The sequence below is a fragment of the Echeneis naucrates genome, chromosome 5 (genome assembly GCF_900963305.1).
Source record: "Echeneis naucrates chromosome 5, fEcheNa1.1, whole genome shotgun sequence".
Classification (NCBI taxonomy): domain Eukaryota; kingdom Metazoa; phylum Chordata; class Actinopteri; order Carangiformes; family Echeneidae; genus Echeneis; species Echeneis naucrates.
The window spans coordinates 18,162,949-18,189,164 of record NC_042515.1 but is presented as its reverse complement, the minus strand read 5'-3'; the positions used below and the strand labels follow the sequence as shown (position 1 = coordinate 18,189,164).

Below are 26,216 nucleotides of genomic sequence, written 5' to 3'. Positions count from 1 at the left end.
AGACCACACTGCCAGGATTACATGTTCACAGACTTTATAGTGTGTGCGTGTGCATTATTATTCACTGTTGGTCCTTATCAACCTCTTCTGCATTTTTTTTAAGAAGTAACCAAATTACTTATGCTGTGACCTGAACATACAATCTTTGGCATGAGCATTGCCATTATTTAAAAAAAATCTTGCCTCTCGCTCAAACACAAAAACAGTTGTTAAAGGTGCTGCATCTAAAGATTTAGGTTTTTATCCTATAAAATTAAAAATTGGCAGTTATTTTGATACGGCTTACAAACACAAAATAATTCATCTATAATATATACATAATTGACTATTGCCATATTTTCCAGACCTCATATATAAATCTGAAATGACCCTAAAACCAAGAGTAAAACATCAGAAAATGCTAAATTCCACAAAGTCTCAAATTGTTTAGGTGCATGAAAGTCAATCTGTGCCACAGCTGGAGAAAATAAACTTGTTTTTTTTTCATTGGCTAAAACATTAACACAAGCAAATGTATTACTCAGGTTAATTATTTTTTTTTGCCCTGTGTACAGGTACATTAACAAAAGTTTCTGAAAAGTTTGAAAATGTGGACAGTATACAGCACCAGACCTTTAAGTATGTGTTTTTGAGATACTTTATTAAAAGATTGCAATGAAGTAGACAAACAAAGTGGGGACATTGAACTGGCAATGTTCAGTGACCAATCCAATGACATAATGGCCAACTTACTCACCAAATCACAGGGAGTCCTGTGAGGGAATCCCCATGTTGAGCAGTGGTTCTCAACCTTTTGTTCAGTGAAGTACCCCCTGTAAATATTTTTTTATGTTAGGAGGTACTCAGCTAAAAATCCCCAAACAATTTTTAAGGGCTTTTGAATTGATTGCCATTTTTAACATATATATATATATTTTTTTTTTAAATCTCACGTACACCCTGCAGTGCCCTCAACTACCCCCATTTGAGAACCACTGATGTAGAGGCATTTCATTTGCTGCATTGTCTTTTTATCCCACTAGAGGGGCCATTACTGGTAAGCACTCTGAATACCATACTTGTGATGACAATATGCACATCAATCTGTTTGACAGGAAGAAAAAGTACAAATCTGCATCGAACAGAAAATGCATAAGTGTTTTTTTATTACCAAATTACTTCCACTTTGGAAGATCGCATATTTTTTGTGGGGGGGGGGAAGATAAGCATAGTGGGCCCAAACACACGCACACATGGCAACAACACAGGACCTGCAACTGAACAGACAGCCTTTTCATTGTTTACATAAGTTGTTTCAGTTTCTATTATTGCTCCCCATCCAACAAGAACAGTTATGAAACAAAAGGAATACAGCCAAAGACAAAGCAGTAACACCCACCACTTTAAAACTTAGAAAATTAAAAGTGACAGGCAATTGCAGTTAGGACCAGGAATGTAACCAAAAGGGTTAATTTATTTCAAACAACTTTGTTGATTTACCGACAAAAAAGAAAAAAGGAAAAAAAAAAAAAAAAAGAAAAGAAAAGAAAAAAGCTTTTGTTTCATCCATTAAATGAAGTTGCATTGAGCCCAACCACTGAGATATCTCAGCTTAAACTGAGTGAAGGCTATGACTTATGGAATGTTGAGCTTACAAACTATTTTACTGGGTCCATAGCGCTGAAAGATTTAAAAGCACTTACATTTCATCCCAGTGAAAGTTATTCACATCAAGTACATTATCCTGGATAAGTTTTATGGGAGCCTTTTTCATCCATAACCATTTACAAATTCAGATGTTTACAGGCAGACACCGTTTAGAATGTGAAAACAATTAAAAAAAAAAAAAAAAAAAAAAAAAAAAAGAAAAGAAACAAGAAAAGATTTCTACAGTAGTCCTTGTCCCTGGAGATATGGATGTTTGTTCAGCTCAGTATTTAACAGTCCACTGCTTGATGGTGGCATCATGGGAGGCGGTGACTAGAGTGTGCTCATCTACCCAGGCCAGGCCACTAACATGGTGCAACCGGTGAGAATCTACAGACAAAGCATCAAACAAAGATGCCTTTTAACAGCGTAAAGAGTAGCCATGCTCACCTCAGAGAAAACACATCATTTTATTGAAATCAAACCAATGTCCATGATACCATGGCAATCCCTTTAAAAACATATAAACTACCATATTCTGCACTGGACTCAAATATCAAGACATATCTGCACAATACCACCCCTCTGATTTCAGCACCACTGTCCTAGATTCATAAAGTTAGCAGGGTGTATGAGATGAGATCACTGCTGAATATATGCAATACCATCTCATCTTATGGAACTAGAGGTAGTGTTGTAGGAATTTTTTAAGTCAGATGGCATTTTGCACATTGTATTGCATGTTAAAGCACAAGTACTATGCTGCATCTTCACACGAGAAACATACACTGGTAGACTCAAAGAGGCTGCAACCCACAGCTGGAACAGTAGTCTGCTGATGGTTTGGTAAGCATTGCTGCTGATGATTGGTAAGGGGAGTACCAATAAGTGATAAGGACAACAAAAACAGGCGCAGAAGTTGCACAGTCATGGAAAGTTACAAATTTGGGGGCAAACCAGCTCAAATGTAAAAATTTTAAAAGAATGGGTTGTGACCTCAGGTGAACACAGGAGGGGCTTCGAGGATATATAGCAAGTGCTTTAAGAGATTAGTTAGTGTGTGTATTCAGACCTCAGGGTCCGCTCCATAAATCAAATCAATGAAGTGATAGATGGAAGCATTCATTGATTTTGTCAGTATTACCTTGACCATTGGTCACACACATTCAAACATACAGACCAATGACAAAAACGTGTATCCAGTCATGGCTTTTGGCTGCACTGTGAAGACATTACAGCTGCTCTTCTGTCACAGTTCTGTTAAAAGTAATGCTCACTTCAACACTGTTGTACCTTATGTGCTGTTACCATTGGTAACCACTTTTGCATCAGTATGTATAAAGCAACTTTTTTCATGAGTAATTGGAGGGTTTACCTGGGAGCTTCATCCTCTGATCTGCATCGCTCACTGTCCAGATGTACACCATCATGTCCATCCCACCAGTTGCAAAGTGCTCATTGTCAGGTGACCACGCCAGGGAAACTGGTTTGGCATGGTGTCCGTAAAACTCATTTTTCACCTTAGGGGTGCGAGAAAGAGGGACAAAACGATAATTAAATTTCAAATTAAATAAAACAGCCAAAAAAAAAAAAAAAAAACCAGGATACAAATGACAAATGTTTACCGAGTAGCCATCGGCAACAGTAAAGACGGTGGCAACTTTGCTCTCGTCAATGACAGCCAGGTAGGCTCCATCGTTAGAGTAGGCCATTTCTGTGACCGGCCCTTTAACGTCGATTGTTTTGCCCTCGTCCTTCAGCGTGTTGCCTTGAATGGCGTACAGGCGGATTTTCCCATCCTGAGGGGGAGGAAAAGAAAATCTCAAATCTAACTTTACCAAAGAGTGATGAGGAGTGCTCTGACACTAACTTTAATCGATTGTTCCAAATGAGGTCATTCTGATATCTTCTCACTGCAGCTCAAAAAAGTTTTTCTGAAACTAATAAAAACTGAGCCCATGTTGGGTAAAATAAGGCGCAGTAAACTTACTCTTCCCCCCACTGCAGCTGTGGTGCCACCAGAGTGAATAACTCCGACCTCTGCTTCATAGTCAAGATTGCCTAGCGTGAAAATTTTCTTCTTATCCTTCAGCAAGACAACCTAAGCAACAAGAGGAATAGTAGCCAATGAAATTGAGAAGACACACATTTGCCAAGACCTACATTGTGCAAATGCAAAATGAGTGTGGAAAGTCACCATTTGACCAAACCAAACAATGAACCCATCAGCTTTACCTGTCCAATGCACACAGCCAGTGACAGCCCTCCAGCTGCTACTGACACACTTTTGGGCTGGAAGTCCATCTTCACCAAGTCAGAGGCACTGAAAACCACCAGTTAGGGTTACTTACATGATAATTAAACAATATTTACAACTGTCCAAACTTATAGTTAATCAGGTAAAAGAAAATAAAAACATAGCTTTACCAGTGACAAACGCATAGTAATGCAAGTAATGCACGGAGTGACATTTGCATCTGAAAAAGCCGTGATATAATAATGGACTCATACTTACTGATTCTCTTTAAATCAATTTAATTATTCACCTTTAAATCTTTATTTGAGAGACTCATCTACCCCCAGTTGTCAAGTTAAAGCTCTACTTCAGCTGATATCCTCTCTATCAGGCATATGCATTACCCACATTGGCTTCCTTTATAACACCACGACAATCTGCACTAAAATTCACCTCATCTGTACAGCAACGTGACGGACCCCACCTGTACTCCTTCTTGCTGATGTTTGTGTAGCGCAGCGTATCATCCATGCTGCATGTGACCAGCTCGTTGGTTTCATCAGTCACCATCTTGCTCACCTGGTTGCTGTGGCCCTTTCCTGAGAAGCAGTCGTTGTCACCAGTTTCAGCATCCCAGTAATGTGAAAGAGATGTTAAGGACAAAAATCCAGTGATGGCACTCTCATTTTCTCTTGACACAACTTGCCATTCATTTTCAAAAGTGGAAATTAAGCTTTCTTAAAATACTAGCACATCAGTTCACACTGCACTTAGAAAGCTCTTGCTTTTGTGGAGCAAGCAAAGTGTACATATCACTAGATGATCCTGATGGCTGTAGCTGAGAATGATAGACTGCCATCATGAAAAAAGGAAGTGCTCTGTGTCAGTTCTTATTGAAACATGTCAACACAGCAACATTGTGGAGATGGCAATCAGGCTGGAAGGATTAACTTGTGAATGAAATGACAGGAAATCATTACTTTCTGGTAGAACAGGCAATAGACATTGTGCTCAAATCAAATCAAATGATGAAAGTAAAATGATAGTGGATATAGTGTATATCTTAAGCAACATTTTGGAATTATTGGTACTTTGTTATCACTTAAAGGATATTGATATGGCCATCGTGACTTCCCGAGTAGATGTATGATCGTCCTTCATTTTTATGCACTGTGACACACTGGATGGATTTGCTGTGACCCTGTAGGATGAACAGTTTTAGTGAATATGAACCCTCCGCCCTTCTCATTTGTAACCCAGATATGGCAGTATATTAATCTTATACACTATTGTATTGATCTGATATAAAGTGAATGCCATTCCTTTTGTGGCACTATTCATTAATTAATTCATTGCATAAAAACTTGGTTTAGTGGTCATGCTGGTCCATTACATTAAATAATACTGTGCTGCCAGAGCTTAAAGACAATATGTGTATATCCAAAGGAGGAAAAAAAATAAATGCTGTCCTTTTAAAAATTGCATTGAAAATCGGTCAACAGACGATAAAGCAAAAATGTCTGCATCTAAATAAAAAAAAAAAAAAAAAAAAAAAGTTAAGTACATTGTGAAATGTTAACGCTGAAAACATGATACTTGTGCATTAACTATTAAAGCTTTCTGAATGTATCTGTACATGTAAGCAGCTTTTTTCTTCAAGGCTTTAACTGTATCCAGGAACTTGACTGATAATCACAGCTCACTGATAGTATCCCAAAAGCTTCTGACCTTGATTGTGCGTATGGGCCGGTCAGGGTTGTTCTTGTCCAGATAGTTGATGTAGCCTGACAAGGAGATGCCGAGGAGGTGGTCTTTCTGCCAAAGGCAGCCCAGCTGCTGGTCAGCAACATCAGCGCCCATGTTGAAGGTGGTGACAGCTGTACCTGCACCAACATCCCAGAGCTTCACAGTCTTATCCCCTGAGGCAGAGATAAGTTGGGAGCTGTCGGGACTCCAGCTGACCTGGAGGATGTAAAGCAGCAGGGAGTGAGAGAAAACATTTGGATATTCATATGCATTTAACCAAAGTTTCCAACTTTGCATGAAGAAAATTTCAAAGGCCAAAAATGTTTACCAAGCAGAAACACTAAATCCATTTAGAAAAGAAATCAATGGAGGGGAAATCTTGAAAATAAAATCAGCTACTTCAGAAAAAGCTTTGAGAGAGCATAATTTCTAATTTATATAAGGAATGAAGCTTTTTGTTTGCACACATTTGGCAGACTGCAAATCTTTTGAGCCTGCTCTCCTGGAAACCTAAACCTATGCAGTTAAAGTTCAAATAATTTGGTCAGAAAATAACGGAGGCAAAAAAATACAGCTAAAAATTCACAAAAGACAGATTTGTAAAGCATATACTGGGTTGCATCAACTTACAGCATAAATTCCTCCTTTGTGGGCCTTCTCTCCCCCCAGTGAGCCAACACGCTCGCCATTTGCTCCATCGTAGACAAAGATCTATAGAAAAAAATAGAAAAAGTCTGAAGTTGACAAACATCATTCGATACACAACTGCAGTTATTTTGAATTTCACCTTTGTAAACCTACACCTTTAAGATGATAAATGCCTAAATAATCACTTTATTAGTGTATACTCACCTGGCCGTCAGCACCAGCTGTGACAAATCGACTTCCATCTGGAGAAAAGCGGACACAGTTGACAAACTGGCTGTGGTCCTATCAGCATCAGAGAGAGAGAGGAAGAAAAAAAATGTTAAGAAATTATTTATAAAGATTATGCACCTTACAATTCACAATAACGTGAGTCCATCATACCATACGCACTGACATAAGAAACATAATTCTTTATCATCAAAGCTGCATCCAAGTAATACACCCTAGATCAGCATTGGCAAAAATAAATGATTGCTGATTGAGATCTCAGATAATTTTTAATTAGAGGACATAGTTTAAATATTTTGGTTCTGAAAAGTATACAGCATGGTTCTTGAGTGAGGGCCTGGATTTAGGAATGTGACTCACCCATTCTCCAAGAATTTATGGGGGAAGTGGGTTATGTAATATGGAAACAGACAAACAAGGCAACACTGTCAAAATCCTCCAGCGTGCGACAGAGCTGAGATGACCACCAGGCATTGGAAATAAGAAAATCGGGTTCAAACTCAAAAAGTAAAATACTTAGCATCCATTTTCTTAAGTCAAGTAAAATCAACTCAGCTTCAACGATTTTTGCTTTTACAGAAATAACTCTTTCAAAACCTGCTCAAATGTTCTTTCTTTAAAAATAAATGAATAAATATTCAACTTACACGTAATGTGAATTTGAACTTGAAGGGTGGCCCCTCATAGAAGGAGCCAGAGGTATCATCACTGGCAGTGGCAAGGCGGTAAGGGCGTTTCTGCCTTATGTCTACACTGTTAATTAATTTGGAGTGGCCGGAAACGTCCCCCACTGAGGAGCCAGAGTCCCACAGGAACACTGCACCAAACCTACAGCAAAAGATGAAAATGCATACAGTTGGTCTTCATTCATCATTCTACCGCTTATCAATTTCCAGGTCGCAGGGGGTGTTGGAGCCAATCCCAGCTCACTGAGTGAGGGTGGGGTTCACCCTAGACAGGTCACCAGTCTGACACAGACACACACACACACAAAAAATTTAGAGTCACCAGTTAACATTGTCTTTGGATGGTAGGGGTAAACTGGAGTACCTGGAGGAAACCCACCAAGCACAGGAAGAACATGCAAGCTCTGCACAGAAAGGCCCCAGGCTGGGAACTGAGCCCACCACCTTCTTGTTGTGGAGCGACAGTGCTAACCACTATGCCGTCATGCTGCCTACAGTTGTTCTATTTGACAGATATATAATAGAAAATTTAAAAGTCTAAAAGTCTGCCAGCACAAACCACATCAGAACATACTCAGAAAATTGTAAATGTAATTATATTGTAACTTTCCATACATACACATACATATAATTTTTTTTTTTTTTTTTTTTAAAGATCATAGTTTCCTTATATATTTGGGAATCAAGTGACTTCTAAAAAACACACAAAAGTGATTTAGCACATTGAATAAATACATATCTAAAGCTGACAATGGACTTATGCCCAGTGCACACTGATCACTGTGACGGTAGGCCTGAGTAGGAGCTGCTCATGAGACTGAGTCATTGTGGTCGTGAGTTTAATCAGGCTACACTGCTTTTGTTGGTTGGAGTTCAATAAACCTTTTTTCATGTTGTAAAAACCCCAGAAACTCACTTCTCACGTCCGTCTCCAACAACTGCAATCCTTTTGCTGTCCTCTGTCCATGCAATGTCCTTGATCTTGCCCGAAATAGGGGTGTACTCATATTTGAGCAGGTGCTCTTTCTGAGTTGTGTCCCAGATACGGATCTTTCCAGATGCATCTAAAATATGTAAATATAACCATTTCATTATAACATTAACAATACTGTGGTAACCACACACAAGTTCATATTTTTGTTGCTTACCTCCAGATGCAATGTAGAATCCACTGGGAGCATATTTGGCAACAGTCACTTGATGGGCATGTTCAGTGTAAATGTCTGCAATAGCTGGGTTCTACAAAACACAGAAAGTCAGCAACTGACAAATTCCATACAAGTTACACATCAGCAAATTTAGTTAGAGAAATAATGGCCTAAAAGTGTATTGATAAATTAGCAACATTTGTCAAATGTGGTTTTAAACAAAATGACAATTACGTCAATGTTCCTGATGATGACACATTTCCCATTGGTATACAGGAAATTGTTGCCTTTGGGATCACCGCCAATCACTTTTGCAACTCCCCTCTCCATCTGCGGGAGACTGGCGAATACATGTTCTGAAAGAGTAGACGTCAAAAGAAAGATGAGAGGTGATAAAAGACAGATGACAAATAATGCAAGACTACATATTAGTAACTCAGTGCACATATCACACATGATAGAAATGAAGTATTAACCTAAACCAGTGGTTCTCAACTTTTTTTCAGTGAAGTACCCCCTACAGTTAGGGGGTACTCAGCTAAAAAAAAAACTAACAATTTTTAAGTGCTTTTGAATTTATTGCTATTTTTAACATATTTTTTTTAAATCTCACATACCCTCTGGAGGGCCCTCAAGTACCGCCAGGGGTAAACATACCCCCATTTGAGAACCACTGACCTAAACTATTCAATGAGGAAGTGTTTGCACATACAAATTATTGCACTTCAGCTAAACATGGGACCATGAGCAGACAGTCCTTCAAAACATGCCACCTGTTTTCCTCATACCACTACTGGTTCTGATATAATGGAAGATACAGAGTTGATCTTCTGCCATTCCTAATTTTGTATCATAGGTCATTATGTATTGAACTTGGCCTTTTGTCTGTGCTGCCCACACTAAGACAGTTCAATGAGGGTTTGGCCATTAGACACACCTGAATATCATACAAAATAAAAGGAGGCTCATGCTCAAGCAACAAATGTTAAAAATCTGGTGCATTTTGTTTTTTGAGTCAAAACTGAAACTGTGCATTACTTTACACAGAAACAAATTGTTCCCATGTTTATTACTTATCATTTCATGAATGGGCTCTTTATGTACGATGAAATGTGTAGGTCGTTTCATTGTAAATTCGGTACACATTCATGTAAATTAAACGACAAATCTGTTTCTTCTGTAAAAAGGACTAATAACTCTTCATTCTGTAGGACAGTGGGGTTGGTCAATTTACTGTGCTTCCGCAAAATCTCTTAAGACAAAAATAAATAAATAATCACTTTTCCTGTTTAGGACACCAGCTCTTATTGCGATCAGCTGGGCATGGAAACCTGTTCATTTTGTTGCACAAAATCTATCTTTGAGCTTCTTGCCCAGCATTGGTTCCTGGCTGTCTGGACATGTCACAACAAAGCGCAACTATTTCCCCTGACTGACGTTAGCTTGGCCAGCTAACGCTAAGCTACAGGAGCAGCACTTTAACGGGGCTGCATAAAATGGGGGAGCTTCACAACAAACCGTGGCCACCAGAGACAGCTCCACAGTAAATATGGCACAATCATTACTCCTGCGTGTTTATGCCTTTTTAGCTCTGGGATGGTGTGGCTGACACCGTGCAGCTATGTATGGGCGAGGCTAGCTAGCTAGCTAGCTAGCTGGGGGCTACCTGCCTGCCTAGCTCAACCGGCTGACTGTCTGAGGTGACAGCTTCGTTTGTTTTGTTTTTTTCTTTTCTTTTCTTTAAACAACCTCAGCAGTTTCCATAAATAATAAAAACAGACTTACTCAGTTCATACGGCATCTTCCCGGCAAGTGTCTTGCTTATCGTGACTCTTCCAAATGAATGAAAAAGTGGAGACGGTGCGGCTACCCCAGCTGTGACTCCCCGATCACACAAACACGGAAGCGGGTGCAGCTCTCGCTCGGCCTGGCTTTGCCCATATATGGTAAACTCAGGGCCACGCTGCGGCCGTCAGCCACTAGCCATGGGCCGGGGGCCCTGGGCCCGCTTCGCCCACAGGTTTGTCTGCAAGGCTGGAGGCCGGCTCCACCTAAAAATTAGGCTGAATTAAGCCCCAACCCAAGCTTCTCATTGTCTGTCATGGAATTCAAATTTTTTCCTTAAAGATAAATGCCAGAGAATGCCAGTGCTAATCAATTATGTTTCATTAGTGTGATATTTAAGAGATTATCCTCTGCACAAATTGTCTCCAGGCATGTTTCAGACAGTTTACGGACAAAGACATTTACTAAAATGTCATTAAGTGCACTTTTGTATAGGCAGATAGTGTAGTGTTTGTTATGCAGAAAATTTAATAAATACTCCTAGAAGCTGTTACCCTGATATGTCATTGGAGAATTAATACTTGGCGCAACATCCGACCTATTCCAAACATTGACTGGAATGAGCACTACATACACATGCATGCAAACACATATGGAATATAAAAGGAAGGGAGGCTTTGATTGAATCTGTGTTCTTGTGCTGTGTTGATGTGATGACAATAGAACAAAAGACTTCTTAAGAAGAATGGCCTATTTCCAGAATAGTTATTATCCACAACAGTCACTGTTTTTTGTAAGTGTGTTAATGTCATCGGTCTGGGTGGTGTTCATTGCTGCAGTTTATTTTATTTTTTTTTGGACAGTTCACTACAAGTGTTAAGAGACTCAAGTTGTCTGTGAGCTCCATGTTAGTGCTAAAATTTAACCTAGCAAATATCTTTTTTAAATGGTCCCCAAACAGTGATTTGTGGCATCTATAAAGTGGAGTAGTACTCAGGGTCACATATTTGAATAGCGCAACTACAATCCAGAAAAAAAATTAATTTAGCTCTGTATGAATTTAATGATAATCTCTGAGGGAAGTACATGCATTTGCAGCTACACGGAGGAAGGACTGCCTGTGAAATCTATCTCGGGGCAAAACTGTCACAAACTATGAACATACTTTGACACCAAAATAAGATTATGTTAGCATGAATAACCAATTTAAATACGCAACAGGGTGAGGGAGGAATATTTAGCAAGAGTCAGAGGGAGCCCTTTGATTCATTAGCTTGCTTTCATGATTTTAAAATCTGATGTCATGCAGTGTGTCAGCAGAGAGCATCAGTTGCCTAGAATAGGATTGGGAATCTCCTGACCTATTTAGGATGGGCACGTTTCAGAGGGTAGCTGGGGCAACAGCTAATATTCTTTTCCAGTGATATAAAAATTAAAAAGTCAATATTATAATTAATGGGTGATATCGTGAAAAACATGTGAGTGAGTGGTAAAATGTTCATTCTTAGCTGTTCACATAAAGATGGGCACAGAGGAACAACAAACTTTGGCACAATAGATAACCATGATCCCTTGCATGGTTCTGGTGCCCTGTCTATCTCTGGCCTTCCATCGTTGAAATAGATATGAACACCAAAGCCTCAGCAGGAATAAATATATTACACCATCATTGTATAAAGGCAGCACAGCGTAGTGGTTAGCGCTGTCACCCCACAATAAGAAGGCTGCAGGTTTCTCTACCCATTGGGGTTAACTGGTGACTCTAAATTGTCCGTAGGTGTGAGTGGGAGTGGTCTCTGTGTGTTGGGCTGGAGACCTGTCCAGGGTGTACCCTGCCCATCGCCTGGAATGTTGGCTGGTATTGGCTCCAGCACCCCCTGTATGTATGGCCTAACATTTCCTCGACATATTTGACATATATCAATCTTTTCTTTCATTGTCACCCCATCCCTATCACTTTGCTATCCTGCTTTTCATCCCCAGAAGAGTGATAATTAAATGGAAACAAGTTTTAAATCTGACATGGTGCTTGTGATTAAATCTTATACATGTAAACATGGGAATTTCGTCCAGTGTAGGGAGGTGTGACTGTCCCCTCCCAAAATGCTGTAAAAAGCAATGAGTGAAATCCAGAACTCTGACTCTGTTGCCTGGCATTTTCTTTTGGCAGGTGTCCACATGTAACTTGCCATGCCTGTGTTTTCATTTTCTGATTTTCCTTAGACATCATCCCACAGAATGAGGATGAAAAATCTCACTTTTGTTGACATCTGGCCTTTTGGTTATATTATTTCATAATACACGTGGAGTCATTCCTTCACATCCCAACTCAGCTCTGTTTTACATAAGATCAGAAGATAGTAAGCTTCATGTTTCAAACTAGCTATATGATCTGTGTGTGTCATCTAAGTTGAGGATCCCTGCTCAAGTTGTCATGCTAGAAACATGCATGCTCAGTAAAATCTGTGAATTGGCAACAGGGTCACAAAAACTCCTCTTTAAGATACCCAGCATTATATAAGTGGAGAAAGTGGACAAATCTGCGGTAATATGGTCTTATTTTAAAGTTAAAAGAAGGGGGGTGCTTGCTGATGTACAGCCATCAGACATTCAGGTTCAGCGAGGGTCACCACTCAGGACAAACTGGAGTTAAGGTTAAACAGTTGCTCTGGAATGTTTGTATTTGAGATATATAACAAATTATAACATAACAAACAATTTTGGAGCCACAATCGGAGAAGAGCAAGCCAATCAGTGTTTGTGTCTTGACAAAATATGGCAACAGCAACAGACATCCTGGAGGAAGATTACATCAAAGTAAAAGAGGAAAATGACAGATACAGACAGCTCAACAGCCAGCTGAAGGATCGCTTGGTTGCTCTGGATGCGGAGGTTGTCCACTAGACACACATTACTCTCACGTCTATCAAAATGTATCAGCCAAAACTTAAAAATTAGTTTTCATGTAGGTCACCTGTGAAACAATGTTTTGACACAGTGAATTTTTATTTCTCTTGGATTTAATTTTTTATTTATTTTATTTTATTACATGGTATGCATATACCACATTCAATAAGAACCAGCCAGAGAACCTAGTAGATATAGTCATACTGGAGCTAGAAGTGAATATATGAGAGCTGGTTTGAGTTTTATCGTATGGTTTTGCTGTTATACAGTCACTCATTTATTTCAGCACATTTGATTTGAAAGGAAACAATGGCAATGAGGAGAGTTGACTGTCTGCCTGATTTTTTTAATATTTTATTCAGTATTTGGTGAACTGTGCAGGACAAGTAGTGTAGTCTGATCACTGTAATGCTGCACTGTTCAAACATTACAAGGCACTCTGCATTGAATGGGCTGCATTTTTTCTCCCTCTGTCCAAGGAATGTGTCGCTTCATACCTTTAAACACCTTTAGACTTTAACAAGTGTCCAATTTCGAAATTCACATTGTGTATTGTATGTATTGTGTGTTCTTTCCTGTGTTGCTCCAGATTGCTGTGACAGAGTGCAGGATTCAACAGAAGTTATCAGTCCCTGGAGGCATCATCAAAAAACAACAGAAACATCAACGGGACTGGAAATGCATTTGCATCTTAGAAGACAAACTCTACCAGGTACTAATCCTAACTTTGCTTACTATTCACCTTTATGTTACAGTATAGACAACATCCAAATTCTAGCCCAAAAAATCTGTATACTATATCAGTAAAAAGTTTGGACACGCTTTCCTATTCATTAGAACAAGAAAGTATGTCCAAACTTTACACTGGTAATGTATGTCATTTAGGGGTACACATTTTGTTTTGTGTTTTTAGACAAATCAATTTTAGTCTTTATGCCAAACTGGCTGTCATACCAAAGCCATTCGTTTTTTCCAAATGCACAGTCCATTTAAAGTCTGTGGCTCAATTTTTGTATCGAATAAGAGAGAAAGACCAAACTACCCTCCAAAAGGTCAAACTATTACTTCACCACAAACCTCAGTTTTTAACTGATGTCATTTTTTATTCCTAAACACATCAACAACATGTCCATAACGTGTTTCATTATCCACCCAGATTTTCATGGCTAACATTTATAATCTAATAAAAATTTTTGCTTGTCTTTTAAAGGACAATATCAAGTTCAATGAAATAATGTGCAGAAACGCAGCTTTGCGTGAACACATTGTTCACCTGCAGCAGCAGAAAGCTGTGGGACGCAACATCCAGGCCAAGTTAAACAGAGAGCTGGCTAAGCAGCGAAGCATCCTGGAAGAACTTTACCAGAGGTACATCATTTATATTTTCACGGTCATGTGGACATTTGGCGGGGCTAAGCCATGACGTTTGGTGTATGTTCTGGCCCAGATCAAAAGCCCAGACCAATTTGCCAGAGGCGACGCAGTCCATGGAGGGTGAGACACTTGACTTCATCACCAGAAGAATGCAGCTGAAAACTGCTATTTACTATGATGCCAAGCTGCAGACTTTCATGAAGAAGAAGTTACAGAGGAGTGTTCCTGTAGAAGAGGGTGAGCACTCCAAGACGAGAAGTATGATTGTTCTCAAAAATAAAAAAACCTCCACCCCAGACAGACACACACATTGTCAAAGTCTTATTCACCTTACCCATATCCAGGTCTACAGTATTAATCCAAGCAGATGCAATTTAATGCTTGTCAGATATAATCCAACCTATTTAACTGTTGCAGCGCACCTGGAGCAAAATCCGAATGACGTTGAGATGCTGAAGATGCACCAACATGCTCACAGTCCACTGTTTGTTCAGGATAAGCAGAAGAACATTTCCTACATCAACTACATCAATCAGAAGGACAACAGGCTGAACATGTTAAGGAGAGCCATAAACAAAAGGAAGGTTTGTGTTCATCCCAACAGACACACTATGACCTGGCATAAATTTTATATATACGGATGTGTTTTTGCTTCAGAGTGACATACTGTTCATTGAGCAAGAGATTAAAAGACGAGAGGAACACGATGCCCATGAGCTGCAGGAGCTGGAGGTGAGTCTGTCTGATCCATGCACACAAACAATATACTACATTAGCCATTTAATAGTTTCATACACACTCTAAATATTAAAACTGGATGCTGGTCTACCAATAAAAATAATTTCAGTTGCAAACTCTTTATGGCCATGATTTACAGTACATAGGAAACAAAAAAATTATTTTGTTTTCCAATCTAGCTTTTATGGATTTTATGAGCCCAGAAGACAAGAGTTGCATTGGTCTAAAAACGTGAAAATCACCAAAGATGCTCCTATCACTCTTCTAGTTAAATATAGTTTCAGTCTGGCCTAACCTCTATTCAGAGATCATATAACTATACACTGAGGGTATACAGGCTTATATGAGAGCATCTTAGTCCCCTCATTTCAAATTAGTGATCTTTCAATCTGAGTATTACAATTAAATCCACATTCAGGTCTAAAAGGGTAGACCTGAAATCTAAGCTCCTAATTTATGTTGCTTATTAATATATTCGATGTGTAATACATCCAATATAGCATATTATTAATCATTTGGTTAGATTTCTTCATAATATACCATCATTCTGCCTCAACTTCCTTTCATTGTGTTGCTCTATGTTGTAGTCTAAATTGGAGAAATATCAATGTCTGGCAGACTCCCTGGAAGAGCAGAGTGCTGTAGTTGAGGAGACACTGGACCAGCTCAAAACTGGCATTGCAAACTTTTATGCTGAGATAATGCAAATACCTATCACTGTCACTTCTGACAACGTTGTAAACATCCTCGGTAAGTGGAACAACTTACTCAACCTGGCTTTGAATTCACATTTTAACTCCCCTATTGTCATCTTCTCTCAACTCCAGCTGCCCTCGAGGAGAGAATTATTGACTTGCTGATAAAGGCCAACTGCAGAAGATATAATGAGACAGAGCTTGCTGCTCAGATACTGCCATTAGCCAGCTATGACCTGTTGCCAGGTATGAACCATCAAACTTTTATTCCTGCATTGTATATGATACAACCTTAATGCCTGTCAGTACTGTATACAACCATTTTGATGTAAACTGCTCAATAACAAGCTGTTTACTGTATATGTATTTGTCACAGATGTTGGAGCAGTTGAAGAAAAAGAAAGCAGAAAGTCTCGTCCATCCTCAGTTAAGTTTTCTGTGTCAGATGGAAAATAGTGTGATCACATCGTTCTCCTTTTACTACAATGGGCCTGCTTCTAACAGACTTCTAATAGCAATAAACACCCCATTGCAGCATCTTCCTTTTTTCACATACAGAGTTGTTTTTATTGATGAAAAAAAAAATGTTGATTGCATAATTCATACTGAGAGATGTGAGTGTATATCACATGTGGCTTTAACTTTATTTACTTATGTTGGTAAAAGTGTTACGAAATACTAGACACAAACAGCACACACTGATGAACATTGTCCATTCAAGTCATGTTTCTGGCCGTTGTGTCAAATCAGTCTTTATGCTCCTGTTCTGGGGCTCAATCTGTTTCTGTTGTTCAGCGCTGGGTGATCAGCTGTCGATATCTGTTTGGAACATATATAAGGTTTTTAGAGCTTTGAGGCGACTATTTCCTGTCAGTTTTGGCTGAAAGAAAGACGGGAGCCAACCAGATGGTGTCAGAAACTTTAACAGCAAACTAAAAGATGCAACAAAGCACTTTAGCACTGATTTGTTGTTTGCAGCGAGTCTGTAGCTGGAAACACAAAAACATAGAACATATGGTCATAGAAGAGGCATACATATACTGCATTAGGTTATGGCTGAACTGTGTGTGTGTACTACACACTTCATTCCCAAGTCTTAGTTGACACAGTCTGATTTTAGACCGTTAAAACAGGAAACGTGCAGTTTCTGAAATCATTCCCCACTCCTTATATAGACAACTATATAAGGAGTTTGCCATAGTAGCCCATATGGCATCCCACAATGCATCCTGAAGGTTTGTGTACAACCTGTGGCTCCAAACCAGCAATACAGATTTATCATGCATTATGCTTGTAGTAAAAGAGTAGAGTACTCAAGTGGTTTTTTAGTTTTACTAGTGACTTCACTATAGTCCCTAACATACACGGAGTAGTGAGGATTGAGGTGAGTAATAGGAGTAGTGATTATCACAGGTGATTTTAGACACAATAATGATGTATTTTATTTTATTTCTTTATTATTTTATTGAGTTTATAGTGACAATGTGCACATTCAATAATCATCAATTAAATGAAAAAAAAATCTGCGTTAGATTTACCAGAAGCACATTTCCATCTGCAATCCATATCATTTTGCCTTCAAGAGGATATAGATTCTGATACTGTATACAAACTTTCCATCCAAAGCACAAGATTTCACAGACAAAACTTCAGAGATACGCAATTAATAAATACAGATATTTAAGATGATTTGATACTTGTGTCTGTGTACTTTCTGCCTCAAAATGGGTAATACAATGAACGATCTGGATCTATAAAAAATGAGTGAGTTGCCAGCAGGTTTCTAGCAATGACTGTGATTTAAGGTTCCAGTCTATTTTTGTTTTTGTTTTTTTAAACTCAAACACTCTGAGCAAGATCACTCTGGCGTATTGCCAGATTACTGTTACGTTCAGATGGCTTGCCCGCTGTTCAGTCCTCCCGGGGTCGCTGCACCACTTCCGCACCACAGAAGAAGAGACAGCTTCGTTGCTGCGTGTCTGTAACGATGGCGGCCGCCCTGAGAGGAAACCTGCTAACATTGGTCAAGGTGAGTGCACGGAAGACTTACAAGCTCTTTGAGTCAAAACGTTGCTGTAGGTCAGGATATATTTTAGTAAACTCTCTCTGAAAAACCTCCAGACAACGAGACGCCAACCGTTTCCGTTTGTGTTGCTAATCACTATCATCCTTAAGTGACACACCGCGAATTAAAGTGAGTCGGTGTTCGTCTGGCCCTGTCAACTTTTATCAGCATTATTAATTAAATAAACCTTGGCTCATGCTTGTTGTTCTTATACACTCATCAAACAAGCCAACCTCGTTAGCTGTCCGTTGTAGCTAACGTGGCTAACGGATAGATCCTGACCGTCCCCTCCGTGTCCTCAGTGAGACACCGGTCCATCTCATCCTCATTCATCCGTCAGACAGCAGCACTAATCGACCCCCTAACCTTAACCTTAACCTTAACCTTAACCCTAACCCAAACCCCAACTCCGGCCCACCGTGTGGACAGTGGCGGACAGAGATAAGTCTGCATCACACACAGATAACACTGTTGTGACTCGATAATTAAATTTTACTTGTCAGTCCTCTTCGGCTTTATCGCTCCCCGGACACTCCAGTCAGTGTGAACCACAGATGTGGAGTATCTCTCTCAGATGAATTTGTGTCTTGTGGAATTGACTGTTTTATGTCATGTAGACAATGGTTACTCAGGATCATCTGCAGGATAATGATCACACCCAAGTAGGCATCATTGTGATCAGCCCTGCACAATACAAATGTAATCGTCTCTGAAATTATTATCATATATGTAACTTAATATTGTTATGTTGGTGCATATTGATACTGTGGCAGCAACCTACAGCAATTGTCACAATGCAAAATTTAATTTTTTACATCTGACCTTTCTTGTTGTCACAGCTTTTGTCCCCTGAAATTCTGCAAAGTTTTACCCAGTTGATCACAGGAACTGAATAAAGGGCTAAACTATGGAGCTGCTGTCGACTAATGGGCTTCTTCAAAACCTCAATGAGGGGACACAAATAAAGCTGCTTTGTTTTCAGGGACAACACGACAGAAAGTTGGGATTTGTTGTTCTAATGTAACAAAGAGTGCAGTATGGGAAAATCTCAGGCAGTAGATGAAAATAATTTGGGTCGGGGTTGACATGCACCTAGTATGTTATGCAGTCCTTCTTGTAATGACAGACTTCTTTCCCATTCTGCAGGCCTTTAGCGGCCCCCGGTGGCAGCAGCTGGCATCTCGACCACTGAGTTTATCTGCTGGTCTCTGTGGTCCAGAGGCCCCTTTAGCCCGCAAAGATGCTACTTTCAAGGTGACAATGGTACCAGGAGATGGGGTGGGACCTGAGCTGATGACTGCTGTAAAGGATGTCTTTAAGGTACATTTCAGGAAAGAGCCTGTATTTGTCTCCTATTCAGTACCGTGTCTTAATCCCAGTTACCAAACAATTCTTTTGGAAATGTTTATAAAATAACCATCTTGCAATTACACATTAGCACTGCTGCCATTTAGGACAGGAAATATGTAATGAGTAATATCACTGACTATAAAAGTAGGAGCGTGCCAACAAATTTATTCATATAAGAATCACGATTCTCATTTACTACGATTCAGAATTGATTTTAAATGTCCCAAAACCAATTTGAAAGAAAGAAAAAAATCCACAGATTTTCTGCCTCCATTTTGTATGCGGGAAGTCCTGATGACACCACGGAGCTAGATCTGGAACATATGTATATGAACATAAAGAGACACTTTTATTTTTGTTACCTAAGCAATATGTGATATTGCTTTTATACAACATTTGCAGCAATTCCATCTGAGCATGGATTAATGTTTAAAAAATAAATGTGAAAAAGACATGTTAATGTCTCCATTTGTCATTCTGTCTTGCAAAGCAGACTGAAGTAGGTCACGAGGATCCTTTGCACACCTATAGATTGAAGCAGAAATCATTATGAATTGAATCGTAGCCCCAAAAAATGGAATTGAATTGAATGATGAGATAGTAAAAGATTCCCACCCCTATTATAAAGGATAGAAACTATAGTAGTGTTTATGTAACTGATGTAATAAGTATTTTTAAATGTTTTCCAATCAAAATTTGACACTAGCAATATTCTAAAAAAGCAACAGTTTAGATACTGAAAACCTAATGTATCATGTAAGTATATCATTAGCATTTTAAAAATGGCAAATCTTGATACTTTTGTTTCTTCTTTCTCTGCAGGCTGGAGATGTCCCAGTAGAATTCGAGGAGTTCCACATGAGTGAGGTACAGAACATGGCCAGTGAGGATAAACTGGAGCAAGTGTTGACTTCTATGAAAAACAACAAAGTGGCCATTAAAGGTAGCCTGTTTTTATTTGCGTTATCATTTCATAGTTCATCTCAGTTACCAACAACACAATGCGAGACATGGAAATAGATGCCGTGAAGTACTTTGTCTTAAATCAAGCTTACGTATGCTTATCCAGGAAAGATCCACACACCCATGGAGTTCAAAGGGGAACTGGCTTCATACGAAATGAGACTGAGGTAAAATAAAGTAATCACCACTGCCTGTGTATTTGTAAATTTGGTGTGTCTTCCTGTTGTTTTTTTCTTCACAGACCCCCTGTTTTTGACTTACTGATCCACCTTCTCTCTGTCTATTCTGCAGGCGTAAACTGGACCTGTTTGCTAATGTGGTTCATGTTAACAGCCTGCCAGGCTACAGCACTCGCCATAACAACCTGGACTTGGTTATCATCCGTGAACAGACAGAGGGGGAATACAGCTCTTTGGAGCACGAGGTAAACCAAACTCCTACTCACTGCATGCACAGGATGAACAGTGGTTTTACAGCCACTAAAGAAATTTTATTTGTCTTTGAAGAGGGAGAGACAAGGAGGGATTTGGCCAGCATCAAACTCAATGTTAGAACAAAGATGACTCACTCTGACAGGTGCTGAATTTGTACATAGTATTCTTGTGTGTGTCTTTCATTTAGTTTTCTTCTAAACTTTTTCTCTCATGCTCATGTAGAGAGGTAGACATTTATTCCTCCTCATAATGATTCATTTCCTCTCCTGCAGACTGTTCATTAAAAATGTTTGCTGGAAATGCGACTTTTAACAAGTTGTCTTCACTTGCCACCTCAATGGACCTAAAGCATAAACACACGTTGTAGAAATTTGCATAAAGCATGTGTGAAATATAAACAGAGAGTAAATACATCTTCATTCATTAGAGTCAAAATGAATAAAAACCGTCAGGTTCTCTCAATTCGTTATGTCTCTAATAAAAGTATCTGTACTAAACATATTTTTGGCCCTTGTTTTGTTCTTCAGAGTGTGACAGGTGTGATTGAATGTTTGAAGATCATCACCAGGGAGAAGTCACGACGCATCGCTAAGTTTGCTTTTGATTATGCCACCAAGAAGGGGCGAAACAAGGTCACTGCTGTTCACAAAGCCAACATCATGTAAGGAACAACAAGACCACCTCCACCAGTTACTTTTAGTTTCATATTTACTTTGAAATTATTATTTTTAATCATTCTCAAAATTTAGTTTTTGGAAATCATTTGCATAATATTTTTCCTGTCTTTGTGTTTTTGCAGGAAATTGGGTGATGGTCTTTTCCTGCAGAGCTGTGCAGAGGTGGCACAACTGTACCCCAAAATCAAATATGAGAACATAATCATTGATAACTGTTGCATGCAGGTAAATAGTCTGATTATTCTTTTGTCTTTATTAATAAAAGATTTGCTATAATACAGTGCACCCTTATGTGTCTTATGCCTAATAGCCTTTTTAATGTAATGAGTGATTTTGTAGAAATTTACATAGCATAGAAAATATTATTAATGGTAACTGTGGTATTAATGGTAAATATTCATGATGGTAACTAATCTTCACTTTTAAAGTTATCTAAAGTTGTTTTTGTGTTGGATTGCTACAGCTGGTCCAGAACCCATACCAGTTTGACGTTTTGGTGATGCCAAACTTATATGGTAACATTATTGATAACCTGGCAGCAGGGCTGGTTGGAGGAGCAGGAGTTGTTCCAGGCGAAAGCTACAGTGCAGAGTATGCTGTGTTTGAGACTGTAAGTTTCCTATGGTTTTGTTTCACATGTGTCCCAGAGTTCAGCAAACTAGTCATTCTTGACTCTTACTCTGGCATTCATTCTCATGTCAGCATTCATACCCTGAATCTTCTCTCTTTCAGGGTGCACGCCACCCCTTTGCACAAGCTGTAGGAAGGAACATTGCCAACCCCACAGCCATGCTGCTCAGTGCTGCTAACATGCTCAGGCACCTTAAGTGAGTCAACCTCTTAGGCCTTGTATTAACAAGTAGCCTACATGGCATATTTCAATATGCACATGTATTCTTTCAAGCTTCAGAAAACAGCTTGATGTGCCTCTCTATCTACATGTGGATATGTCTATGAGACAGCTCTGGCTGCCTCTTAATTGTCACCCTATTGTGTCACAGCCTGGAATATCACTCCCAAATGGTGTCAGATGCTGTCAAGAGGGTCATCAAACAGGGCAAGGTAAGCATGTGCGTGCGTGTGTGTAATAGTGATTGTGCTGCCCTTGTTCAACTGATGTCCCTGTGGTGTACTGAACCTGTGAATGTGGAGACAAGAGCCTGCACATTAACATGTAAGAGAGCACTAACATTATTAACACCATAAGGAATAGTTTTACTGCATCTGCTAATGGCAGTAGACCTAAGGCTGGGCAGTATGCTTAGAAATAATACTGTGATATGTTTATGATACACAATATACATCTTGACAGTTATAAATTTCCTCTGAAGCATAAATGTGTAATCTTTGGGGCACAAAATCACTGGTATATTTTAGTGTTCATTTTAATATTTTAGTTAGGAATATTTGTCTAGATTTCAACATTCTTATTCACTGTACATGCATTAGAGCTTTCATTCTGAAACATTTGCATTTAAGTAGAAGGAAATCAAAACAACGTTGATGCAACAAAAACTCTCAAAGCAATAAAGTGTGTGCATTGCATTGAACAAGAAACCCTGACAAACCCATGTAAATTGCTGTGGTGCCTCTCTCTCTAGTACAAAAACATACACGGCTCATGGGCAAGAGAAAAACCCAAAGCAATTGTCACGCCAGAGGCTTAAAACAATTAAGTTGATATGTATAGTAATTCATTCCATCCCACGTCAAACAAGCTGGAATACATAAAGTATATTGCCTATATCGCCCTCCTCTAAGTAGAGCAAAGCAAAGTGGTAATCCTGCAGAATGAGAATTGGTAAAATAGCAGGACTTGTTTGATCTGTTTCCTGTCATCCCTCATTATCAAAATTAACCTCCTGCTCATTACTTTTGTGGCTCAGTAATTGCACTCTCACACATACAGTTTCATTACCCTGCTAGCACTTACAATAAATAAAATGTAGATTTAATGTTGATGAGTTTCAATGTGCTGCTCTGAAACACTAACCAGAGCTCTGTTTTATAATGCTGTCAAATGGGAACTGAATGTGTTGTATTACTAGTTCTTGATAAATGCCTACATCTCACAACCTGAAAACTGCATCCATGTGTATTAGAGAGCCTTTGATTACTGACATCTGAAATATATGATTACGTGTCTGAACTCCTCTGTTTCATTTCTTTTTGTTGTTCAATTTTGTCTTTCACAACTTGAACGCATTTGCTACCAGGGCCATTTTAAACCCCATATGAACCATGTTGACACTAACACGCATGGACATGAGCCTGAAGTAGATCATCCTTTGTCTCTCAGGTGGCTGTTGAAACTACATGGTCAATTCAGCTCTAAATTATTGGCAATTAACTTTTCAGTGATCTTGTGTTGTTTTTGAGGCTGGAGTGCGTGTGTGTGTGTGTGTGTGTGTGTGAGTATATGTATATATATATATATATATATATATATCAGAATTTGCCTGCATGATCTCTGAAGTGGCCATCCTTTTCCTCTCCTTTACCTCTCCCATACCTCCTGTGTGTTTTAATGTGTATCTGTGTGCACGTCCCAGGTACGGACACGAGACCTTGGCGGGTACTCTACCACTGGTGACTTTGTGCGTGCTGTTGTGGAAAACCTGCATCACCGACCGCATTATTAAGATGTTTCATCACACTCTTCACTGGCATTTGCTTAAATCTGGACTCCCATCTTAACATGAACTGGACTCATGTTAAAGACTCATCTCCCCTCCCTGTGCTGCACACTTTTAACAAATGCCGTCAGTTAATCAGTTGAACCCAAATGGATATGGTTTATACTGGGCATCTAATGTGTGTTATTAAAAATGTGCAGTGCATGAAGCTTATTCCTTTGTTGCCCCACTCCATGGAAATCCCTCTTTCCTCGTAGGTAGCGTCACTCACTTTTTTTTTTTTTCTTCTCCCCCCCCCCACCCCTGTCTATAGTGATTTATTTTTTCTACCTTCTTATAATTGGCCTGTGGTTGTTGTTTAGTTACCTGAATGTTTTAAACAAGTTGTCCATAGAGACTACCTCTCTGTTGTCACACATTTTAAGAAATTCTATGGAACAGCCACACTGAAAAGCTATATTGCCTCACAAATTATCCATACCATAAAAAGACTGAATGCTCAGGTAACAGTGCAGCTGATGGTACAGCCAAATCTTTCATCATGCAAAATTCATGTTCTGTTTCTGGGAAATGCAATATGCATAAAGTATCTTAACATCCAAAACTGTGTCAAGACAATTATCAAAAATACTCTCAAGCTATCAATCATATTATGTCATTGTTGGCTGCTGCTTTAGTATTTCAACTCATTTTCAGGTTCTTTACCAAAACAATAATTGTTCGCTACTATTTTTGTCACGTAAACTAGTAAATAGGTCATAATTTTTATACTTAAACATTATCGCGAAGGACTGATATTAGCAGGTTAATATTAGTCCTTGTTGTCCATGCCACTAATGCTATTAGAAATTAAAGCAGGTGCTCGATCTCATCACATCTGTCATGTTATTGAAGCACAAAGCATGTAAAGCTTATTATGGAAAACATTTACCACACCGATATTAACAGGGAAATTACGTCTTAGGTTCATCAGATTTTGTTTCTGTTTTGTCCACAAATCTTGCCTAAAGCTTTCATACATATTAAAGCTGGTCACAAATGATGTGGTTTTGAGTTTATCATGTTCTGTCTTCTCATAGCTAAAGACCTGGATCAGTGAGTGAATGATGTGGCTTTTGTTGAATACAAATTAATAGAAGACAACAGAATGGTACAAATACAAAACTGAAATGAGATGAAGTTCATGCTTTCAGCTTTGAACATATATCCCACTCATACGTGAGTGCAATTTCTAAAGGCTCTCTAACACACTGGCCATGATACTGTATGTGGACATGTGTTGCAGCAGCTGTGCACATAGTAACACACTGTCCCTATGTTTGCAACAGGTGCGCACTGGAGACCTGGGGGGCTATGCAACAAGCGACGAGTTCACCCGGGCTGTCATTGCTAACCTGGCAGTCTAAGCATTGTATTTGTAAATCTGTCAGCTGCTGAGATGCACACATGCTTTTTAATTTATCTCAAGTTAAACTTGTCGCTTCATTGATTGTACACACACGGTACAATATATTCCAGCAACAACTTGCACAAAATTTCCATCTTATAACAGTAAAATGTTGATGAAAGCAGCGCTATATTTCCCATCAGCTGTGATTCTCAGTGGTTCATATCATCCGATATGAAATCTAAGGCAAAAACATGTTTGAAAATCCAAAGTATCACAATTAGCACAAAACCATACTTTCACCAGCCATTTACATTTTGTACTTTGACAAGGTCTTCTAATTTCTAATGAGTGGTCTTATGTTCTAGACAGTAATCACTATCATCATATTATTTATTAACTTAAAGTTTAAGCTTCATTGCTTCATTGTTTAATAGGAGAGATGAATAATAAAGAATTAAAGATATATGAAATATTGAGTGGAACATCTTTGCAAGGATGTCAATAGAAAAGTTGCATATTTACTGCTATTAAATGTTTATCAGGGCTGCTGATGGCTCATTCACGCATCACCTCACAGTATGAAAAACTCCCCCTACCTGTGTCCAAACAAGTCATGAGAACTGTGTATGAAGTGTCTGAAAAATATGAGTGTGTCCAGCTGTGGTGCTTTGTGAATAATGATAGATTCCACATCCCCTGGACCGACAAATAGAAGGGTTGCATCTAATGATAACTATCTTTACTGCCTTTATACATTGACTGAAATTGAATTCACAAAACTATCAAAGGATTATCTTTCTCTCTTTTTTTTTCAAAACCCAGTATGACTTATTCTAATTGCCAATTTTGCCCAACTATCAGAATATCATAATAGAAATCTCAGA

The 26,216-nt window shown here is 39.0% G+C and overlaps 2 protein-coding genes across 4 annotated transcripts; one reads left to right on the top strand and one right to left on the bottom strand.

Moving 5' to 3' along the window:
• Positions 1 to 787: 787 nt before the first annotated feature.
• Positions 788 to 10,233, bottom strand: wdr1 (WD repeat domain 1). Of its 2 annotated transcripts, XM_029501934.1 has the most exons (15): positions 10,104 to 10,233; positions 8,553 to 8,674; positions 8,319 to 8,409; positions 8,087 to 8,234; positions 7,132 to 7,312; positions 6,461 to 6,538; positions 6,239 to 6,319; positions 5,591 to 5,824; positions 4,976 to 5,063; positions 4,347 to 4,503; positions 3,862 to 3,949; positions 3,617 to 3,727; positions 3,252 to 3,425; positions 3,002 to 3,146; positions 788 to 2,016 (listed from the first exon to the last, which is right to left on the bottom strand). In XM_029501934.1, the coding sequence occupies exons 1-15, from the start codon at positions 10,117 to 10,119 to the stop codon at positions 1,910 to 1,912; spliced, it is 1,821 nt and encodes a 606-aa protein (XP_029357794.1). In that variant the 5' UTR covers positions 10,120 to 10,233; the 3' UTR covers positions 788 to 1,909. The 2 variants fall into 2 exon arrangements, with proteins under 2 accessions (XP_029357794.1, XP_029357796.1); XM_029501936.1 differs by lacking the exons at positions 7,132 to 7,312; positions 8,087 to 8,234; positions 8,319 to 8,409.
• Positions 10,234 to 17,754: 7,521 nt separating this feature from the next.
• idh3b (isocitrate dehydrogenase (NAD(+)) 3 non-catalytic subunit beta) lies at positions 17,755 to 25,820 on the top strand. Of its 2 annotated transcripts, none has more exons than XM_029501557.1 (11): positions 17,755 to 17,846; positions 19,029 to 19,202; positions 20,055 to 20,175; positions 20,302 to 20,362; positions 20,487 to 20,619; positions 21,157 to 21,290; positions 21,429 to 21,531; positions 21,770 to 21,916; positions 22,039 to 22,133; positions 22,308 to 22,368; positions 25,271 to 25,820. In XM_029501557.1, the coding sequence occupies exons 1-11, from the start codon at positions 17,805 to 17,807 to the stop codon at positions 25,346 to 25,348; spliced, it is 1,149 nt and encodes a 382-aa protein (XP_029357417.1). In that variant the 5' UTR covers positions 17,755 to 17,804; the 3' UTR covers positions 25,349 to 25,820. The 2 variants fall into 2 exon arrangements, with proteins under 2 accessions (XP_029357417.1, XP_029357416.1); XM_029501556.1 differs by lacking the exon at positions 25,271 to 25,820 and adding an exon at positions 23,859 to 25,262.
• Positions 25,821 to 26,216: the final 396 nt, after the last annotated feature.

Coding starts and splice junctions, on each gene's coding strand:
- wdr1 (XM_029501934.1), bottom strand. Junction 6,539..7,131: donor AGTTCAAATTCACATTACGT/GTAAGTTGAATA, acceptor TGATGCTGATAG/GACCACAGCCAGTTTGTCAA. Junction 2,017..3,001: donor TCAGAGGATGAAGCTCCCAG/GTAAACCCTCCA, acceptor CTTTGTCTGTAG/ATTCTCACCGGTTGCACCAT.
- idh3b (XM_029501556.1), top strand. CDS start 17,805: ATGGCGGCCGCCCTGAGAGGAAACCTGCTAACATTGGTCAAG. Junction 20,176..20,301: donor CAACAAAGTGGCCATTAAAG/GTAGCCTGTTTT, acceptor ATGCTTATCCAG/GAAAGATCCACACACCCATG. Junction 21,532..21,769: donor TTGATAACTGTTGCATGCAG/GTAAATAGTCTG, acceptor GGATTGCTACAG/CTGGTCCAGAACCCATACCA.